Source organism: Taudactylus pleione, unplaced genomic scaffold, assembly GCF_031769625.1.
Source record: "Taudactylus pleione unplaced genomic scaffold, aTauple2 ptg000100l, whole genome shotgun sequence".
Classification (NCBI taxonomy): Eukaryota; Metazoa; Chordata; class Amphibia; order Anura; family Myobatrachidae; genus Taudactylus; species Taudactylus pleione.
Genome location: NW_028284502.1, coordinates 8,313,769 through 8,333,446, shown reverse-complemented (window position 1 = coordinate 8,333,446; position 19,678 = coordinate 8,313,769). Strand labels below are relative to the sequence as shown.

The 19,678-nt window shown below is 42.9% G+C and overlaps 1 protein-coding gene across 2 annotated transcripts in view; it reads right to left on the bottom strand.

The window, feature by feature from the left end:
* The window catches only part of METTL15 (methyltransferase 15, mitochondrial 12S rRNA N4-cytidine), a 230,647-nt gene that overhangs the window by 97,715 nt on the left and 113,254 nt on the right, over positions 1-19,678 (bottom strand). For both annotated transcript variants that reach the window (XM_088470478.1, XM_088470477.1), the window contains one exon: positions 15,308-15,444. In XM_088470478.1, coding sequence (XP_088326604.1) covers positions 15,308-15,444 — 137 coding nt within the window. The remainder of the gene's footprint in view (positions 1-15,307; positions 15,445-19,678) is intronic.

Here is a 19,678-nt window from a genome sequence, read left to right as displayed (position 1 = left end):
TCGTTCATTTTTCCCTTGAAAAAATTAACGAAAATCATTAATTTACTAAATCGTTGTGTGTGTATGCAGCTACACAAGTAAAATTTATTAAAGAAGATTATGACACACACTTATATCAAGGACATATAGAAGAAATACATGCAAGACATCACAAATTAACCCCTTATTGTGCACATCTGTATTCCTATATGCATACAGTAAGTCCTATGGAATTTACATGAGGTGAAATTATAACTCATCTGCAATCATCGTATGTCCATATTGCTGACTGTCATGCAGTCTGTGATAAACAGAAAGTTCACCAAATAGCAGGAAAATACAGATTTCTTTTAATCAGAGAATCTGAACAATTGTGTTCATCAAAAGCAGGGGTGTGAAACATATTACAAAAATACACGCAAATAATCCTGATTTCGTCATTTGATACTGCTGCTTCTATATTTCAAGTGTGCCCCCTAACAGAGTCCTTCTTGATCCTTGTTCTTTCTTGGATATCTCTCTTGTTGACTAAAACCCGACTCTGGGGTGCACCACTAGTAAGCTACATTTCTTTCCCTTTCTTTTTTGGTGATTTTGTTAGTTTATTTCATATTATATAAGTATTTACTACTAGTTCCATAGTCACAGCCTCATTAATTCAATTTATTGTCAAACAGTCTATACCTGTGCGGTCATGGACCTCTTTTTTCTGTAAGCTATATTGTTCCGCCAGCACACTGCCAAAAGCCAGACGAAAAGGTAGCATTCTATAGGCAAAACAAATGAAAAAGCTTAAAGACATTTGCATATATATGATAAGCCACCAGCCACTATGTTACTTATTTACTTCATTAGATGTTGCCCATAGCAACCAATCAGAATCTAGCTATTACCTTCTAGAAGGTGGTAGATAAATGCTAAGTAGAATCTGATTGGCTGCTATGGCCAACATCTCTATTTCTAAAAATAACGCACTTTAGTAAATATACTCCTTAGAGCTAACTCACTAGGAAAGCCTCCAATGGTGAACTACACTCCCTGCAAACTACTGACCCCATATTTGCCTCTCAGACATTGGTACATATAATGGAAGTTGCTCAAAATATTTTATAGGCTGAGACAGGTGCTTGATAAAGAGAAGTTATCTAGGCAAGAATTCTCTCCCCCACCCCCAAAAAAACCAGCACACTGCCAAAAGCCAGTAAAAAAAATCTAATATTCTATAGGCAATTAAAAAGCAGTAGCTTAATTTCAGAGACTTGAAAATAAATGATAATCCACCCACAAATAATTTTTTTGTATAGATAACGCCTCCTTTTCAAGCACCTGTCTCAGCCTATAACATACATGCCTACCCTCCCTGTTTTCGCGGGAGGCTCCCGATTTTTCGGGTAACCCCCCGCACCCCCAGAAGGGTAGGCATTTCTCCCGCATTCTGCCCACTTCCTAGTGAAGTGGGCAGAATGAGGAGAATATCCACGGCGATCGCGAGTCTCCTTGAAGGGGGCGGGGCTTAAGATGTGAATCGCAGCATTTGGCCCCGCCCCCTATGTAAATTTTACCAAATCACGGCAGTTTTACCACGAGGGGCGGGGCTTAATGATGTGAATCGTTAGGCTCCGCCCCCATCAGCCCCCTGCTGCTTCTCTTACCCGGGCTTCTCCTGGGAAAAGATGATTAAAGGTAGGTAAGTATGGCCTATAAATTGATTTGAGCAACTTCCATTCTGTGTATAATAGCTACTTAATTTTACAGTTGGTATGAGCAATACCTGGCGGTGTTTTGTTTTTATTGTGGATTGAATATTCAAAGGTTTTTTAAGGTATAGGATAATAATATATTGAATACCTGCGCACTGGACTTGTATCGTAAACCTAAAGTTGTTTGGGAGTGCTGCTGGTAAAGAAAGAGCTTGCCTTTCCTCTCGTGATAAATAGATAAAGAACATGAAGTGCTTTACCGCGCTCACCCTTGGTGAATGGTGTCTGTCTGGCGCGCTGTATATATACCAGTCTCTAAGTACGTTTAAACACTGTCTAGGTATACACGAAAAAAAGCAATGTAATGTTCATGCCCACACAGGTCATATTTTGCAGGTCACCTAGCAGGTGCACAGGTGTATTCATTACTCACTGACATGTTTTAAAAGATCCACACATGGAGCTAATTATTTCACTTGTGTTTCTATGAGGAGACCTGCAAAACATGCACTGTGTGGGGTCCTGAGGACCGAGTTTGAGAACCACTGTACTACACAATGTGATGTGACCATGAGGCGCAAGCAGACTGTGCTGATTAATTTGGTCTGCGACACTTGTATATCTGTGTGCGACTATGCGTGTCTGAATCTGTATACAAGGTGCTACAATGTAGAGCCCGCAGCTTTTTTTAATTCCAGGTTCCATTGTGCTTCATATACACTCAGGTGCACACAAATATACAAGTGTCACATAGCAAATTAATAAGCACATTTATAGTGTATTAAATATCTAGGGTTATTATTTTTGTAGCAAAAGAATTGGTATTCAGTCGCAGATTAAGACGCATATTTTAAGAAAATGTTGCATGGCTTGGCAAAGTCTGCGGTTATTTGGCAGGATTTTAGGATAGGTGTATGTGGACATTTGTATGTGACATTTGTTATTGCTTGGTGATTGGCTTTCTTTAAAGTCTCTGCAACTTGATTGGTCTGATTTTTCCAGCGTCTATTATTTATTTTCCTAATTACAGGTGAATAGCGAGTGACTCACAAATTAAGTGGTTGACAGCGAGTGTCTTAAATTTGTCAAATCGTTTCACCAATCTGTGAAGGATTTGTTGCCTTGATGCCATTTGCGAAGAAGAGACTGACTGAATAACATTTTCCCAACACTATGAACCTAGTTTTACATTAAGTTGTCCAACAAAGAGACAATAGACTATTAAGACAACGCAGGGCATAAAGTCAATGCAGTATTGTTCTGTGCTCTGCAGATGATTAATATGCACTGTTGTAGAACATTACTTTCACATTGATGTACTGTTTCATTTTGTGTAGCGGCAGGCATACACCTCTATCTTATCTTGTATGTGCACACAACACCATTTTATAATGACAGAGCACTCCGAGCTGCCTGCAGCGTTTATTGTGATTAATCCCGTGCTAGAACATGCTACAGCCAAGTCACAGCTTTTCAGGTTGAAAGTGATGTCATCCATCAAGATGGGAAACACTATTGATTTCAGAAAATGCCTCACAAGATCAAACCAGTTTTGTTTTACACATTTTCGCTTCATTTAAAAGTGTGAATATATTGACAAAATCAAATTACAACCTGTCGCTACAATTAATATTTTATTATTTATTGGTACAGTGCCTCTATATAATGTACAGTGCATCCGGAAAGTATTCACAGCGCTTCACTTTTTCCACATTTTGTTATGTTACAGCCTCATTCCAAAATGGAATAAATTCATTTTTGTCCTCAAAATTCTACACACAATACCCCATAATGACAACGTGTAAAAAGTTTTTTTGAGATTTGCAAATTTAATTAAAAAAAAAATAAGAAATCACATGTACATAAGTATTCACAACCTTTGCCATGAAGCTCAAAATTTACATGTTTCCACTGATCATCCTTGAGATGTTCCTACAGCTTAATTGGAGTCTACCTGTGGTAAATTCAGTTGTATGGACATGATTTATACACCTGTCTATATAAGGTCCCACAATTGACAGTGCATGTTAGAGCACAAACCAAGTATGAAGTCCAAGGAATTGTCTGTAGACCTCCGAGACAGGATTGTCTTGAGGCACAAATCTGGGGAAGGGTACAGAAAAATATCTGCTGCTTTGAAGGTCCCTATGAGCCCAGTGGCCTCCATCATCCGTAAATGGAATAAGTTCGGAACCACCAGGACTCTTCCTAGAGTTGGCCGTCCGTCTAAACTGAGCGATCGTGGGAGAAGGGCCCTAGTCAGGGAGGTGACCAAGAACCCGATGGTCACTCTGTCAGGGCTACAGCATTCCTCTGTGGAGAGAGGAGAACCTTCCAGAAGGACAACCATCTCTGCAGCAATCCACCAATCAGGCCTGTATGGTAGAGTGGCCAGACGGAAGTCACTCCTTAGTAAAAAGCACATGACAGCCCGCCTGGAGTTTGCCAAACTGCACCTGAAGGACTCTCAGACCATGAGAAACAAAATTCTCTGGTCTGATGAGACAAATATTGAACTCTTTGGCGTGAATGCCAGGCATAATTTTGGAGGAAACCAGGCACCTCTCATCACCAGACCAATACCATCCCTACAATGAAGCATGGTGGTGGCAGCATCATGCTGTGGGGATGTTTTTCAGCAGCAGGAACTGGGAGACTAGTCAGGATAGAGGGAAAGATGAATGCAGCAATGTACAGAGACATCCTGGATGAAAACCTGCTCCAGAGCGCTCTTGACCTCAGACTGGGGCGACCGTGCATCTTTCAGCAGGACAACGACCCTAAGCACACAGTCAAGATATCAAAGGAGTGGCTTCAGGACAACTCTGTGAATGCCCTTGAGTGGCCCAGCCAGAGCCCAGACTTGAATCTGATTGAACATCTCTGGAGCGATCTGAAAATGGCTGTGCACCGACGCTTCCCATCCAACCTGATGGAGCTTGAGAGGTGCTGCAAAGAGGAATGGGCGAAACTGCCCAAAGATTGGTGTGCCAAACTTGTGGCATCATATTCAAAAATACTTGAGGCTGTAATTGCTGCCAAAGGTGCATCAACAAAGTATTGAACAAAGGCTGTGAATACTTATGTACATGTTATTTCTTATTTTTTTTAATTAAAATTAGCAAAAATCGAAAATAAAAACGTTTTACTCGTTGTCATTATGGGGTATTGTGTGTAGAATTTTGAGGACAAAAATGAATTTATTCCATTTTGGAATAAGGCTGTAACATAACAAAATGTGGAAAAAGTGAAGCGCTGTGAATACTTTCCAGATGGACTGTAAGCAGATGGTTGCTGGTTAGAGCATATTAAAATGATCTTGCAATATAGACTGTATTTTATAAAAAAAAAATGAAGGAGTCTTGTTTTACACATTTTTTCTTCATTTAAAATTGTTAATATATTGACAAAATAAAATTACAACCTGTTGCTACAAATTAAAATGTAATTATTCATTGGTGAAGTGCCTCTATATAATATTAATACAGGTCGAGTCTCCCATATCCAAAATGCTTGGGACCAGGGTTATTTTGGATATCGGAATATTCTGTATTTTGGAATATTTGCATACCATAATGAAATATCTTGGGAATGGGACCCAAATAAAACACAGAAAGCATTTATGGTCTATATACCCCATAAAAAACAGCCTGCAGCTTATTTTATACAATATTTCAATAATTTTGTGCTTTAAACAAAGTTTGTGTACATTGAACCATCAAAAATCAAAAGGTTTAATTATCTCAGTAATGCCAAAAGAAAAAAATCTGTATTTCGGAATATTTGGATGTGGGAGACTCAACCTGATCTTGCAATATAGACTGTATTTTATTGTTTAAGGATTATTTAAGTGACAAAATATTGTAAACATTATTGTCATTCTTTATAAACCATTGCCAAGGAAACTTTGCCATTGGACAAATTAATTCGCTAGTGACTCTGATGGGACAGCATTCCAAGCTATTATGAAACACTAGTAAAGGGGGTCACATTGGTCCGGCCCCCCTACGCTTCCCCTCCCACTGGTCCTCCTCCCAGTTACGTCATCAGGGCTCCAGTTTTCAATCTGGTCTGCCCATATAAGTACACTGATCGCTATCAATGTGTTTGGTCCCCTACTCTGCATTCTTAGGGGTCTATTTATCAAATAATATGTGCAGGATATTCCCCGAGGTACCCGCAAATATTAAGTATTCCCAGATATCTCCGATATCAGCTGCAGCCCCCCTAGGTGTCTACGGGGGCTGCGAAGCTGTCAGATTTACCAAGCTCCAGAATGCAGAGCTTGGCCCCGAAGCCCATGGGCTGCTAACTAGCAACATTTTTCAGAGAGGCAGCCGATGATGAATGTACTAGCCGACGGCCGCGCATAAGCAGTGTGCGCTGGGGAACCGAACCAGGATGAAGTGTGATAGCGTTACTCTATCACACTGCTTCCAGCTCTTCGCAAGGTCAGGCTCTTATGGGAACGGTACCCATCTTCTGGCAAGACTATTTTAGTAAATTCGTGTGAAGATATTTATCTTCACTTTGCAAATTTAAGCAAAAAATGTATCACATCCGTATTAAAAACGCAGATTCAGATAAATATAGTGATTCTTCAGCATTTTATACGTATTACGCTGTTCTGCATTATTATGGTGTTCTAGACCTTGGCTTGTTATTTGTATAGTTCCAGCGCTCCATGGTGCTAATAATATTCCGATTTGGCAATTTTACAGCGGCAATTAATTTACAGACAAATCCAGGTTGGTTTTGCCATAAGAAAAAAAAAAAAAAAGCCGCTTACTGTATGCTAAATCAGGACATGATACATTTGTGTCCTACATCAAACCCCCTTGTGCATTTAACAGCCCTGCTAGTCGCACCTAGTGTCTTCTCGTGCGACTTTTCCTCTTAAAATGTGTCTTATTCACAAAGCAATGTGAAAGGATGCACAAGCAGCTTATGCTTGTTAAAATGCCTATATTCTGTTTGCGACTGCAGCTGTATCTGCATGCAAAATGCTGTTACAGTTTTACAGCCGCTGACAATGTAACGTAGCATTTCGCCTGCAGATACACCCGCAGTCGCACATTAGCTTTGCGAATAAGACACATTTTAGGAGAAAAAGTTGAACAAAAAGAGGCTCGGCGCTACCAAGTAGCAATGTGCTCATGCGTCATGTGTAACACAACTTGTAGCGCACGGAGGATAGATGTATGTGGACACATTTGTAGCTGCTTGTTGTAGCAGGGGTGGTCTCTCTTGTACCATGAGGTGTAAATCCTGGAACAATTATGGTCCTCCTAAAGGGAAAATGAGGGTGATGGCACAAAATATGATACGCAGGCAGTTCTCCTTTAAAACAATATACCTAAAATACACAGTTGGCAGAGATATGAGTAGAAGAAGACAATAGAATCATCTAAGCTTTTAGTGCAATACATTATGAAGGCACAGCACTGAATAATGGTCAGAAAACCTTCTGTTATAAGGCACCTGGGAAATGTATGGGTCTATAGATTTCATATTTATTTGGTCATTTGGTGCAGGTCCTAATTTTACCTCACAAATGTGCAAACTACAAGATCCAGAAAGAAGTGGAACAGTTATTTTGGGTGAGATTGTAAAACAATATTCAAAGGGCACGAAGTAACGTCAGTAAATTAATTTCACTGCACTAAAACCAAATCCATTAACTAAAACATACATGATCAAACTTAATGTGACTAAAACATGTTGGTTTTATTACAGTCTTGTTTTGAACTAAGGGCCTGATTCAGAGCTGGACGCTCTTTCAGAGCGCTCGCTCTGAATCAGTGCCCGCCTAATATATTTTTAGAGCGGCCTCCTGGCCGCTCGTATAGCTGTGGATGACCACCCACAGCTATAGCGAGCGGCCAGGAAGATGGTCGCGACCATCGGGCTTGCGACGAGACCCTTGTGGTAGGGTCCCTTGTGGTAGGGTCTCGTTGCGGCAAGCCCTGGAGTGCTTTCGGCTCTAACAGAGCCGAGAGCACTCCCACTGACATCACTTGTGATGTCAGTGGGGCCGGCCCCAGACGGTAGGCGTTCCCATGGGAATGCCTCCGTCTGGGCAGCCACGCCCCCAGCACGCCCACCAAAGGGGGAGTGCTGTCACTCACCATCGACAGCACGTCCCCTTTGTAGCGAGACCCGTAGCGACGGCTTGCCCGTCGTTATCAGGGTCTCGCACATGCGTACGATGGAGTCGCCTCCGTCGTGCGCATGCGCACTGGGCCAACATCAACCCGCTTGCGAGCGGGTCTGAATCAGGCACTGAACTTGGAATTTGTGAGGAAAGTGTGGCGCATTAGATCGGTTTGCTGTAGCAATACGTAGATTACTGTTGTATGTTGTGTGTGCTTTGTAGAAACGGAACTGCAATGCCTACTACAAGGGTCTCTCAGAATGAGTAAGAACTTGTGTCTGCACACTCAGATGTGCGTAATCATCCATAAAGATTAAGTCACTCACACAGCCTTTGCTGAAAACGATAATTAAAACATTGATTAAAAAAAAAAAAAAAAGCCTGATATTCTACTTAAGGACAGTTTCTCCTCCCCAAACATGTTTTACTATTGGTATGGTTAAGCCTTATTTACCCAACCAATATTAAGTAATTATTAGAATACATTGCTACTAATGACAAAATATTCCCCAGTTGATAAAAGGATGACTTGCAAATTGTTGTCATTCACTTTGTTGCTGCCTTCTGCTGATGATAATGCACATACCGCAGCTATTTTAAAGGATGGCTTATTGTGTAAAACAAACATTATAGGCCTCATTTATCAACAAGTTTTATCATACGCAACGAGTGATAAAACTTGTTGTGTATGATAATTGTGCTCCAGCCAATCAGCTCCCAAGTGCCATCTGTTTGAAAAATGACAGTTGGAAGTGATTGGCTGGAGCACCATTTATCATACGCAACAAGTTTGATCACTCGTTGCGTATGATAAAACTCGTTGATAAATGAGCCCCAATATCTCTCAGATAGCTTCTGATGAATGTGTGAGTAACACGCAGAAACGCGTTAAGTCAAGGACCTGAGCCGCCAGATTCTCACCCGGCTTCACAGTTACCCTCAGCACTTCTTTAATAACTGGCAATCCGACTACAACTCACAAGCTCCTCACTGAATTAGAGACTCCTCTCACAGGCTCTCCACTCAGAGGTGATACTTGATGGGTTGAATTCTTAACCCTGACTAAATTGCCAATTTCAACCTTGATCCGTGCATAATAACTATACCTACAACTAGTCTGAGCACCATACACTTAACGGTCATGTAAATCCCTTTCATTGTGTGTCTTTATAGAATTTATGCAGTGTTCATAAAATGTGAATAAGCACTTTGAGAGATAAAAAAATTTATTTTTGCGCAGCCAAAAATTCCTGTTCTGGTTTGAATATTTTGGAGATTTTGCAAAACGCCATATTTCACAGGCATCTGTGCCAAGTTGTCCACGAAAGGATGACGTCTTGCCTCGCGCTGAGATCCAAACTTGGTGGGAAGATATGAGGCTAAAATCGAAATGCTCATCACTAATATAAATAAACTCTAACAGATTAGTGCCAAAGGCATATTTTCACTTCCTTTTGAATCCTCACAATTTGCTATTGGTTATCACTTGTGTAAAACACTGTGTTCAACAGCACTAGTATCTACCGACTGTTCTTTTTAGTAGGAGAGGGCTGCTGTACAGAGGAAAATATTCATCTGGCCCCAATTTGTCATCTATTAACAACTATCCCAAACTGGTGACAACCTGCAAATGCAGTGGTGGGTCCAAGCCTCTGTAAAAGTCTGTATACATTATCCTTTCTATTGAATAGGACAATACGCAGACACAGGCGCTGCTAGAAAGGACATCTCACCTGTAACACACATTTGTAAAATACTGTTACCTAGCGCAGCGGTTCCCAAACGCGATGCTCAAGGCTCCCCAACAGTTCAGGTTTTAGAGATATCCATGGTTGACCACAGGTGACTTAATCAGTACCTCAGTCAATTTGATTTAACCACCTGTGCTCAACCATGGATATATCTAAAACCTGAACTGTTGGGGAGCCTTGAGGACCGCATTTGGGAACCTCTAACCTAGCGCATTGCAGCCACAAAACTTTTCGCTGGGACAGGTATTCTAAGAGGTTTCCCGGCAGGGTAAATTTGTTTTGTGAAAACCGGCGAAATATGGCAGTCATTTTGGTGTAAAAATGTGAGAAATGGTAAATAGGACCGCTGATGTTTCATAGAAATTGATACATTAATATGCAACTCTTCAGCCACAAAGCAGCAGAATGTTCCTTTTTTTTTTTTTTTTTAAACAAAACACTATGCACTTTGTTTTGAGTTACTGTAACCAAGAATGGTAAAATTATTTAAATTTGCAATCTTCAAATAGGCGTCAAACAGTGCCTATCTGTGCATAGACTTGCTAAAGACTGAGCTATATGAATTTTAAAAAATAAATATGGTGGAAAATACCTTTATTTTGCACAGTAAACATGGTCAAATAGATCCATTCAAAACTGAACTATTTGAATGAAACTTCTTTCGCTGATTTAATTTAGGTAATTTGGTAAAAGTCACTAGCTGCAATGACTGGGCATGCATACTTGGTCTTTGTCATGCTGTCAGCTCACTAAGTGGACACAGAAGAACACCGTTTAAGGTTGGGATCATTGATTCTTATGGCCTTGTCAGTTCCCAATGTGTATTGCAAAACACAGTTGAAGTAGATTACAGACACAATTGGGAGCAAATGCTTATTCAGAGCTCATTACCCTGAGCTATTAAAAAACACTAACTGTACTTATTTTCTTTACAATACATCTCAAGCACTGCTGGGTTAAGCATCAGATTGATATGTGCTGAAATGATGATATCCGCATATCTTGTGCGACATAGGGTCCATGTATTATTGGCCGCATTTTAACCCCTAATATTACTGCATACCGTGGCGGTAAGTAATTATTTTACGGTGGTATGTTAAACCATTATCACGCACACTTTACTTCCTGGTTCGGACCCAGCAAAGCCGCTGTGCACTTGTTTTTTTTGGAGAAGCTGCCCCTGCATTGGAGGGATAATGAATTGCTATGGTAGATTTGAGACTGTCGCATCAATTTGTGGTAAGTTAGATCCTTTACTTGCTTGATGCCATCAGGTTTAATGATGAATAGACCCCAAAGTCTGTTTTAAAAAAGAAAAAAAAATTCTGTATTCTTTATTAAATTTCCCTTAATGTCCTATATTGCTGGAGCTCTCCCAAGGTCCGACCCGAAATTTCTGTGCCGTATTTGTGTACTACCCTTCATGTAAAAGGCGCACAAACACTTAAAAGGTAATATATATGGCAGCTGGGGATCAGTCCAACTGGTTCCTTATATAATATTCTTGATGACCACCTCACTAAAAATGTGGGCAGTCTTCTCTTCCACAGTACTGTCCACAGTGCCTACTTCTAAATTTAAATGGACTGCACTGAACAACATACACCCAACATACAGGGGAATGTTTATCTAAATGGGTTCACAGGTATAATTAACCACTACAGTAAATTTATAAAAACTGTTGTTTTTTTTTTGTAAATGTGTTTATCGGTAAAACAGAGGTAAGGATTCATTCTATTGTTTAATTAAGGAGCCCAAGCAATAAAACCATACGCTGACAATAAAGTGAAATACAGTTCAATATACAAGCTACAAGAAAGAGACATATTACTAAAGTAACGTGGCTCAGCAGGCAGATTTTATATTAAATAACACACGGTTACGCGGCAGTTCTCCATACGGATTCATGCAGTGTGTTTTGATTTAGTTGTTTTTAGATGCACTTAGTCTTGGCGAATGTAGAGATGCCATGTTGTGATTGGTCAGAGCCTGCACAGAGATTCAAGAGCACTGGAATCTGATCACTTCTCAGCTGACCAATGGCTGAGCACAGGATCTGCAACCGGCAATCATGCCTATCTCCAGGGACACCCTGGACATCACATGATTGCCGGTACACATTGCAACGATTATTGAAGGACGGAAAGATAACTCGTTCCGTCCTTCATTATCATGCGTGGAGCCGCAAGCGATATCGTCAGGTTTGGTGTGCAGCACATAAAACCTGACATCGCCTGCAACCGCGGGAGCGCACATATCGTGCATACACACTGCACGATATATCGTTCCGATTTGGCCCAATCGGAATGACATTGTTCCAGTGTGTACCCGGCATAAGGGCGGGATGTATCCTAGCTTCTAAAGAGTAGAGAAGTAGACAAAAGGAGAAGTTGTCAATAGCAACCAATCAACTTTTGCCTACTGTTTCAAAAAATTTACTTGATAAATGCTAGCTAAAAGCTGATTGGTTGCTATGCGTAACTTATCCACACTTTAGAAGCTTTGATACATCTCCCCCTAACAATTACATAATTTTAGTGGAGGGCAGAGAAAATAAAAACTTAGATAATTATCAACAAGGTTCAGAAAACTGCATTTTAATTGTTGGGTTTAGTTCCCCTATTAAGGGTGTGGTACTGCGCAGTATATAGAAAATGGACTCTTCTGAGCGTAGTGGAACGGAAAGTGAAAATAAAAAATTAAATAGTGTATGCTGTTGGAGCTACTCACCAATTTTTGGTGCGATAATGTGTGTAAATCATTGATGACTCTTTAACATCTTGTGATCATTAAAACATTTTTCAACCTCTAATTACAATCTTTATTTTCTACTATTTTACTTCCTTCGAGCACACAATTTTGCCAACATTTGGAAAACCTCTACCAGGGTACCATGACAGAGGTGCAGGGGACGAGGTAAATCTAATGTGTCATCATGGCTCCAGAAAAGTGTGATTTTCTCCATTATACAGCAGTGTTGGGCCACAATAATGAGAATCAATGAGATTCAAGTCATCGAACCCCCGGGCCAATAATTTCAAATGGGGAAGACTGGACATTTCAGGAGAATTGACAAGCATGCATTCTGTGCAAACAATTTTAATTAAAACTGCCAACAGCTGAACAGATATTGTAAACAAATACACACTGAACCAAACAGAACAGAGGCCCTGATTCAGAGCCGGAAGCTCTGACAGACCATCTGGTCAAGACCAACGCGACCATCGGGCTTGCGACGAGACCTTGTGGTAGGGTCTCGTTGCGGCAAGCCCCAGAGAGATTTCGGCTGTATCAGAGCCGAGAGCACTCCCACTGACATCACTTGTGATGTCAGTGGGGCCGTCCCCAGACGGTAGGTGTTCCCATGGGAACGCCTCCGTCTGGGCAGCAACGGCCCCGGCACGCCCACCAAAGGGGGCGTGCTGTCACTCACCATCGACAGCACGCCCTCTTTGTAGCGAGACCCATAGCGACGGCTTGGCCGTCGCTATACGGGTCTCGCGCATGCGCACGACGGAGCCGGCTCCCTCGTGTGCATGCGCACAGGGCCAACATCGACCCGCTTGCGAGTGGGTCTGAATTAGGCCCAGAGTGCCTTGGATGTGAAAACTAACAATGGTCACACTCTGGCCCTTAAAAACCACTTTCTTACCTCTCCGGTGCCTGTCCAGGCTAGCACAGAGGTCCGCTCACTCTGCACATCGCTCCCGGCTGGTACTGAGGCCTGTCTGTGCTGCTTCTGCCCCGTCCACTCAGTGTCCTGTCACTGAGCATGGAGATGGCTCTCCGCATCTCCTTGCCCACAGTGTATATCCCAGCAATATGGCACACAAGCTGCAAGCCAGAGTTTCCTCATAAACACCAATATGGGCGCAGCCATGTTGGGGTGTCATCTGATGCTCTTCCTCCACTCAGATCGCTGCTCCCAGACCAGCTGATCAATGCATCCAATCCCTGGGGATCCTCCCCTATAAATTCCATTTCCTGACTGGCCTCTGTTGCCAGTACAACGTCGCATCTTGCTGAAGTTACAGCTCTGTGCTGAGCTCCCAGGAACTCTGTATCTGAATGGTCCCAGTCCTTTATATCCAGTTCCTAAATTTGGTAAACAAGTCTCCTATACCATCTTGCACACCAGTCTGGTTTTACCACTGAGAATTGTTCTTACAGCCTCCATCGGTCCTAGTCGATACCTCCAACATCGGACTCTTAACAAGTTCTCCAATTCATGAACATCGGTCCCAACTGATCAAGTTCATCAACATCGGATTCAAAGCCATAAAGTTCTTCAATTCATCAACATCGGTCTCAAACCGATCCAGCTCTCAATCCAGCATCATCGGGCCCAATCCGATTCTGCCCATTCCTTCAGTATTATGTGCCTGATTTAGCAGTGCACGCAAGTGCACTGCTGAACACAGAATCACAATTGTCGGGAATCTGTGCGTGCGCAGGACCCATTCTGCAAGTGTGCAGAATGGGTCCTGCTAAGACGCACGCATGCCCTTGAATGCCTCTGCCTGATTTACAAGAGTGGCCAGCCCAGGGACTGCGTGGAAGTACGCAGTCTGTGAGTAAGCGGAGGCTTACTCAGCTGGCTGGCCGTCCTGCGCAGTCCACCATCGCGACCATCGATGGTCGAGATGGTGATCCTAGTCTGCGACCTCCGTCACAATGTTGGGTTCACAAATGCAACATGGAGTGTCATACACCTCCTGCTACATTTGTATTATTGCAAGGATCGCCGTTGCAAAGTTGCCTGTGTGCATACATCATATATCTATAGCCCGCGTGCATACATCATATCTATAGCCTGCGTGCAGCTTTGCAATTGCGATCCTTGCTGGATCAGGCCCTATATATCCAGTCTCATTCCTATCTGCTGTTCAATAAGACACTCTATTCCTGTCCTTGCTTTCGAGCCCACCATCCACTGACATATCTCTACCTCCTCACATCAATACATGAGGATGTCCTGGCTCAAGCCACCTAAATTCCTTCACGCCTCTCAAATCTCCTCTTCAGCCTCCCATGCCTGTCCCAACCCAAACCAACCCTCAGTCATGACAACAATCTATGACATAAAAGTTTCATGGAGTGGTTGTGTAAGGGGCAAAGAGGTTGAATAGGTGTGAGCTACAAAAGGACATGGGTTGTGTATATCCGCATAAGCCCGCTAAATGTGATGATAAATATCTAACAAACACCATCTGAAGTGTATTTGTTAATCTAAGCAACCCTAATGTGTTTAGATTAATTCAAACTACCCCTAATATAAGTAAATTTAAACTAAGCTACTTTTAATGTATTTAAAAAGTATTAAAATACCTCCAACGATTTGTTTGGTAGATGTTTTATACTAATAAAAGCTATTCTGAGATTATATTTAATAGAGTTAAGTATTATTTTAATCCATTTCGGGGACCCATTAAACAGATAAGAGGGAAATGTTACAGATTGTGCAGTTTGGCAAAGTGGAAGACGGTAAAGTATAATCGCCATGCTGGTGAATCCCACTTTGAATAAAGATGTTATTATGACTAACAGAGGCAACTTTTGGTTAAATCAATACAATCCTCAAGGACTTTACCACGATAGAGAAAAAATTTACCATTTATATTCAGTTCTTATGACACATAGTAGTCTCGGAACAGGATCATAAGAAATCTCGCCGATTTGGTGTACTTCAAGTCAAAGTATGGTTCATCAAATATCGCACTTACCCGTCACAGTAGGACAAACGTTGGGCTATTGAATACGCAGCAGGATCTCTATCTAGCGCTAATACTTTAATATTAGGAGCCTGCTTCAGTATTGATGTGGTGTGACCTCCTGCCCCAAAAGTCATATCCAATATAGTCTAGAACAGAAAAGAAAAGAAGAAAAAACAAAATTACACAGAAATATAATACATGCTTGCGATGGCACAATTAAAAATTTGAGAATTCAAAGCCCTTGTATCAACAGTATTAATTTGTATCAGGGATAAGCATGTTTATACATGCGATTAGTCTATCATTTATACCCATAATTACTTTGTAGAGCTTAGCTTAAAACTTGCTCTTGCCAGCCTCAAAGCGTTAGAAGCACAGAAGTACAATTCACTTATGCAGCACAATAGGGAAGATGTTCACATGGGCATATAAGAGGGAGGCTCGCCGACTGAAGACTAGTCATAATGACAGATCATTGTACAAAGCTATTCATTCAGACAATTGCTAATTTGAGGATTATGAAGATTTGTTACAACTCTCTCTAATTTTGAGCCTTTTGTTAGCTCATTTACATTAAGTACTTTGTGAAATTTCCCACTTAGGAGTCCAGCATGGAGTGCAAACTGATAAAAGGTAGATATGGACATTTGTACAACTGTATGGCAATGACCAGAAAAAAGAGAACCGACTGCATGTATCACGTGGATCTGTATGGTCTGTGGGCCAGATTCAGCCAGGATCGCAAGATTGCACACGCACGCTCCCGGCCGCTGAAAAATTATGCAAATGAATGCGATCGCAGTACTATACCAAGACACCCACCTCTGTATAAAACCGCCAACTTCCCATTACTTACAATACCTTTGCAAGTCTGGGAAAACATCGGTAACATCGGACCCATACGCACAGTTGTGGTTGAGCTGACCTCACAAACTGCTAAACTTCCTGCCGGTATCTAGAGCTCAGGCTGTGTACGGCATCGCTGGAACTTAATTATGCACGCCCCTGTAAAGGTGTTCAAACGCACTAGCACGTCTGCATTTCTCCGACCACTACCTGTCACCACCCACAAACTGTACTTCCTGTCAATCACTCGGCGATGGGTATGCATAACCACTGCAGTCCTGATTGCAGTGGAGCGTTCACGCACTGCGTAACGATCGGCCGAATGCATATGTGATCCTTGGTGAATCAGGCCCTGTGTTTTTGCTCTTTTATTACGTGTCCATATGAATATTACAATAGTACAACATCCGGAAAAACATCAGGTTTGCAGTCATTTGCCTCCTGTCCTTATTTACAAGTAAGTATTCCATGTAGAACACATATGAGGAAAACTTTTTTTTTAAATACAGATGTGTCCTCACTCGTCTTTGCTGCAGTTGCGCCAAACAGTCCCTCTTGGCGTGCCTGGTCCCGTGAGACTCTGTTTTTTTTTTTTGCTTCTTTTTTTTCTGACGGAAATGCGTCTAAGTTGCAATGTGGTGCAACTAGGACACACCAGGAGACTGTGCTGATAATGTGATAAGTAGGTGTAGCGAGGCAGCAACTGTGCATTTTAACTTAAGCGAAGTGACCAGAGAGTGTGTTGTGGGGTTGTAGCTATGAGACCGACGGCCGCGATCTAAATCCTGACGGGGGAAGCCCGAGAAGGGACTTAACATAGCCGTCAAAATACCGACGTCTATCTTAATCCCGACGCCGGAATACAGGAGGATGCCAGCCTGAACGAGGGAAGTCCGGGGCGACATTACTGTTAGCCGCAGGGGGGAGGGTTAGGTTTAGGCAGTGCAGCGGGTTAGGTTTTGGGGGGAGGTTACAATTAGGCAACCCTAGGGGGGAGGAAGAGGGTTAGGCACTAAGGGGGAGGGATAGTGTTAGGTACAAAGGGGGAAAACATGGGCAGGTTTAGGGTGCAAAAAAAGAGAGTTAAGGGGAGAAGGGGGGAGGGTAAGTATACTTACCCGACCCTCTGTCGGGATACCAACCATCGGGATGCCGCTCTTGGTATTGTGACAGGACGCGTCCCGACAGCCGACATTACATACCAATACCGTGTTGTGGGAGTGTAGAAAGAACTATGAGCTATTCAGCAGTGAGCACACTCTGAAATCAGATAGATCTTTTCTACATGTATAAGTCTGCACTGATCATGGCAACTTAAGCAGATGTCTACAGGTGGTGAGGTTAAACAGGGGATGTAGTCGGCATCCCAGAATGCCAACTGTCTAAATACCGGCGTCAAAATCCCAAAAGAGTCTGGATCCCGGCACCAGGATCGGCAGTTAAATAGGTTACGATGCGAGGATAGGGTTAGGCACTGAGGTGGGAGGGTTAGGTTTAGGGTGCGGTGAGGGGGAGGATTAGGTTTAGGCACCGGGGAGGGAAAGTTAGGTTTAGGCACCGGGGAAGGAATGTTAGGTTTAGGGTGCGGGGAGGGGAAGGTTAGGTTTAGGCACCAGGAAGGGGAAGGTTAGGTTTAGGCACCAGGGAGGGGAAGGTTAGGCTTAGGCACTAGTGGGGGGGATAGGTTTAGGCACCGGGGAGGGAGTGTTAGGTTTAGGTTGCAGGGAGGGGGAGGTTAGGCTTAGGTACTGGGGAGGTTAAGTTTAGGTACCGGGGAAGGAGTGTTCGGTTTAACGTGCGAGTAGGGTGAGGTTAGGCTTAGGCACTAGGGGGGGGGGAGGTTAGATTTAGCACCAGGGAGGGAGTGCTAGGTTTAGGGCGTGGGGAGGGGGAGGTTAGGCTTAGGCCCTGGGGGGGGAAGGTTAGGTTGGCACCGGGGAGGGAGTACTACACAGTTAGGGCCATTGTGGGAATCGAACCCATGACCTCAGTGCTGTGAGGCAGTAATGCTAACCATTACACCGTCTGTTTTTACTACATATTCAGAACAAATTTTTGTGAAGCCATTAAAACATAGGATTACCGACACTTCCCTATCATTGTAGGGTTGTTCTGTTATTACCCTGTGATGCTGCAACATCTACTTAATTTCATGGCATATAATGACCATGATCAGAGAAGGAGGATTAGAGATGCATGAACAAACAGATATTTATTGGAAGTTGAATGGTCTTATATAAAAGGGTTTCTACACACAAACGTAAAAACATTTTGGGCAGTATAGAATACTCTTTTCCCCACGTTCAAATGCTAGGGCTGTTTATGGACACTATTTGTGCCTGTACTTTCTCTGAACTTTGCTGTGCAGAATCAAAGTGCAATGAGCTCTTAGGGCACTGGTTCCCAAACTGTGTGCCGTGGCACCCTGGGGTGCCTCAGGACACTTGCAGGGGTGCCTCAGGACAATTGCAGGGGTGCCTCAGGACTCTTGCAGGGGTGCCTCAGGACTCTTGCAGGGGTGCCTCAGGACTCTTGCAGGGGTGCCTCAGGACTCTTGCAGGGGTGCCTCAGGACACTTGCAGGGGTGCCTCAGGACACTTGCAGGGGTGCCTCAGGACTCTTGCAGGGGTGCCTCAGGACTCTTGCAGGGGTGCCTCAGGACTCTTGCAGGGGTGCCTCAGGTTGGTGGTCCAGCACCAAATCAAATTATTTATTGTCAATGTAATGTAAATATGTGGACAAAGTGCAAACTTGCCCACCACCAGATGCATGAACAAACAGATATTGGAAGTTGAATGGTCTTATATAAAAGGGTTTCTACACACAAACGTAAAAACATTTTGGGCAGTATAGAATACTCTTTTCCCCACGTTCAAATGCTAGGGCTGTTTATGGACACTATTTGTGCCTGTACTTTCTCTGAACTTTGCTGTGCAAAATCAAAGTGTAATGAGCTCTTAGGGCACTGGTTCCCAAACTGTGTGCCGTGGCACCCTGGGGTGCCTCAGGACACTTGCAGAGGTGCCTCAGGACTCTTGCAGGGATGCCTCAGGACTCTTGCAGGGGTGCCTCAGGACTCTTGCAGGGGTGCCTCAGGTTGGTGGTACAGCACCAAATCAAATTATTTATTGTCAAAGTAATTTAAATATGTGGACAAAGTGCAAACTTGCCCACCACCACACACCTGACCCTAAGGATGACAGGTACATGTATATACTTGTATAATAATTCTTGTGCGGGCACCCGGTAATGTATGATGCCTGCAGAGAGAGCCCATATTATATATATTCTATCGGCGGCTCTCAATGCTGACAAGATCCCATGCAACTGTGGTTCAACGTTTATTAAAACATTTTTCTCAAGGTGCATAATACAGATATGTCCTCTTGCAACTTTGCTGTGTACGCGGCAAATCGCATCACGCATGGCGTGAAGCGTGCATCCGCGAGCGGATACGCACACTGAGTTCGCACCCGTGACCCCATAAAATTGCATGGTTCCATCGCAGTGTGCGCCATTGAAGAAGCATAATGT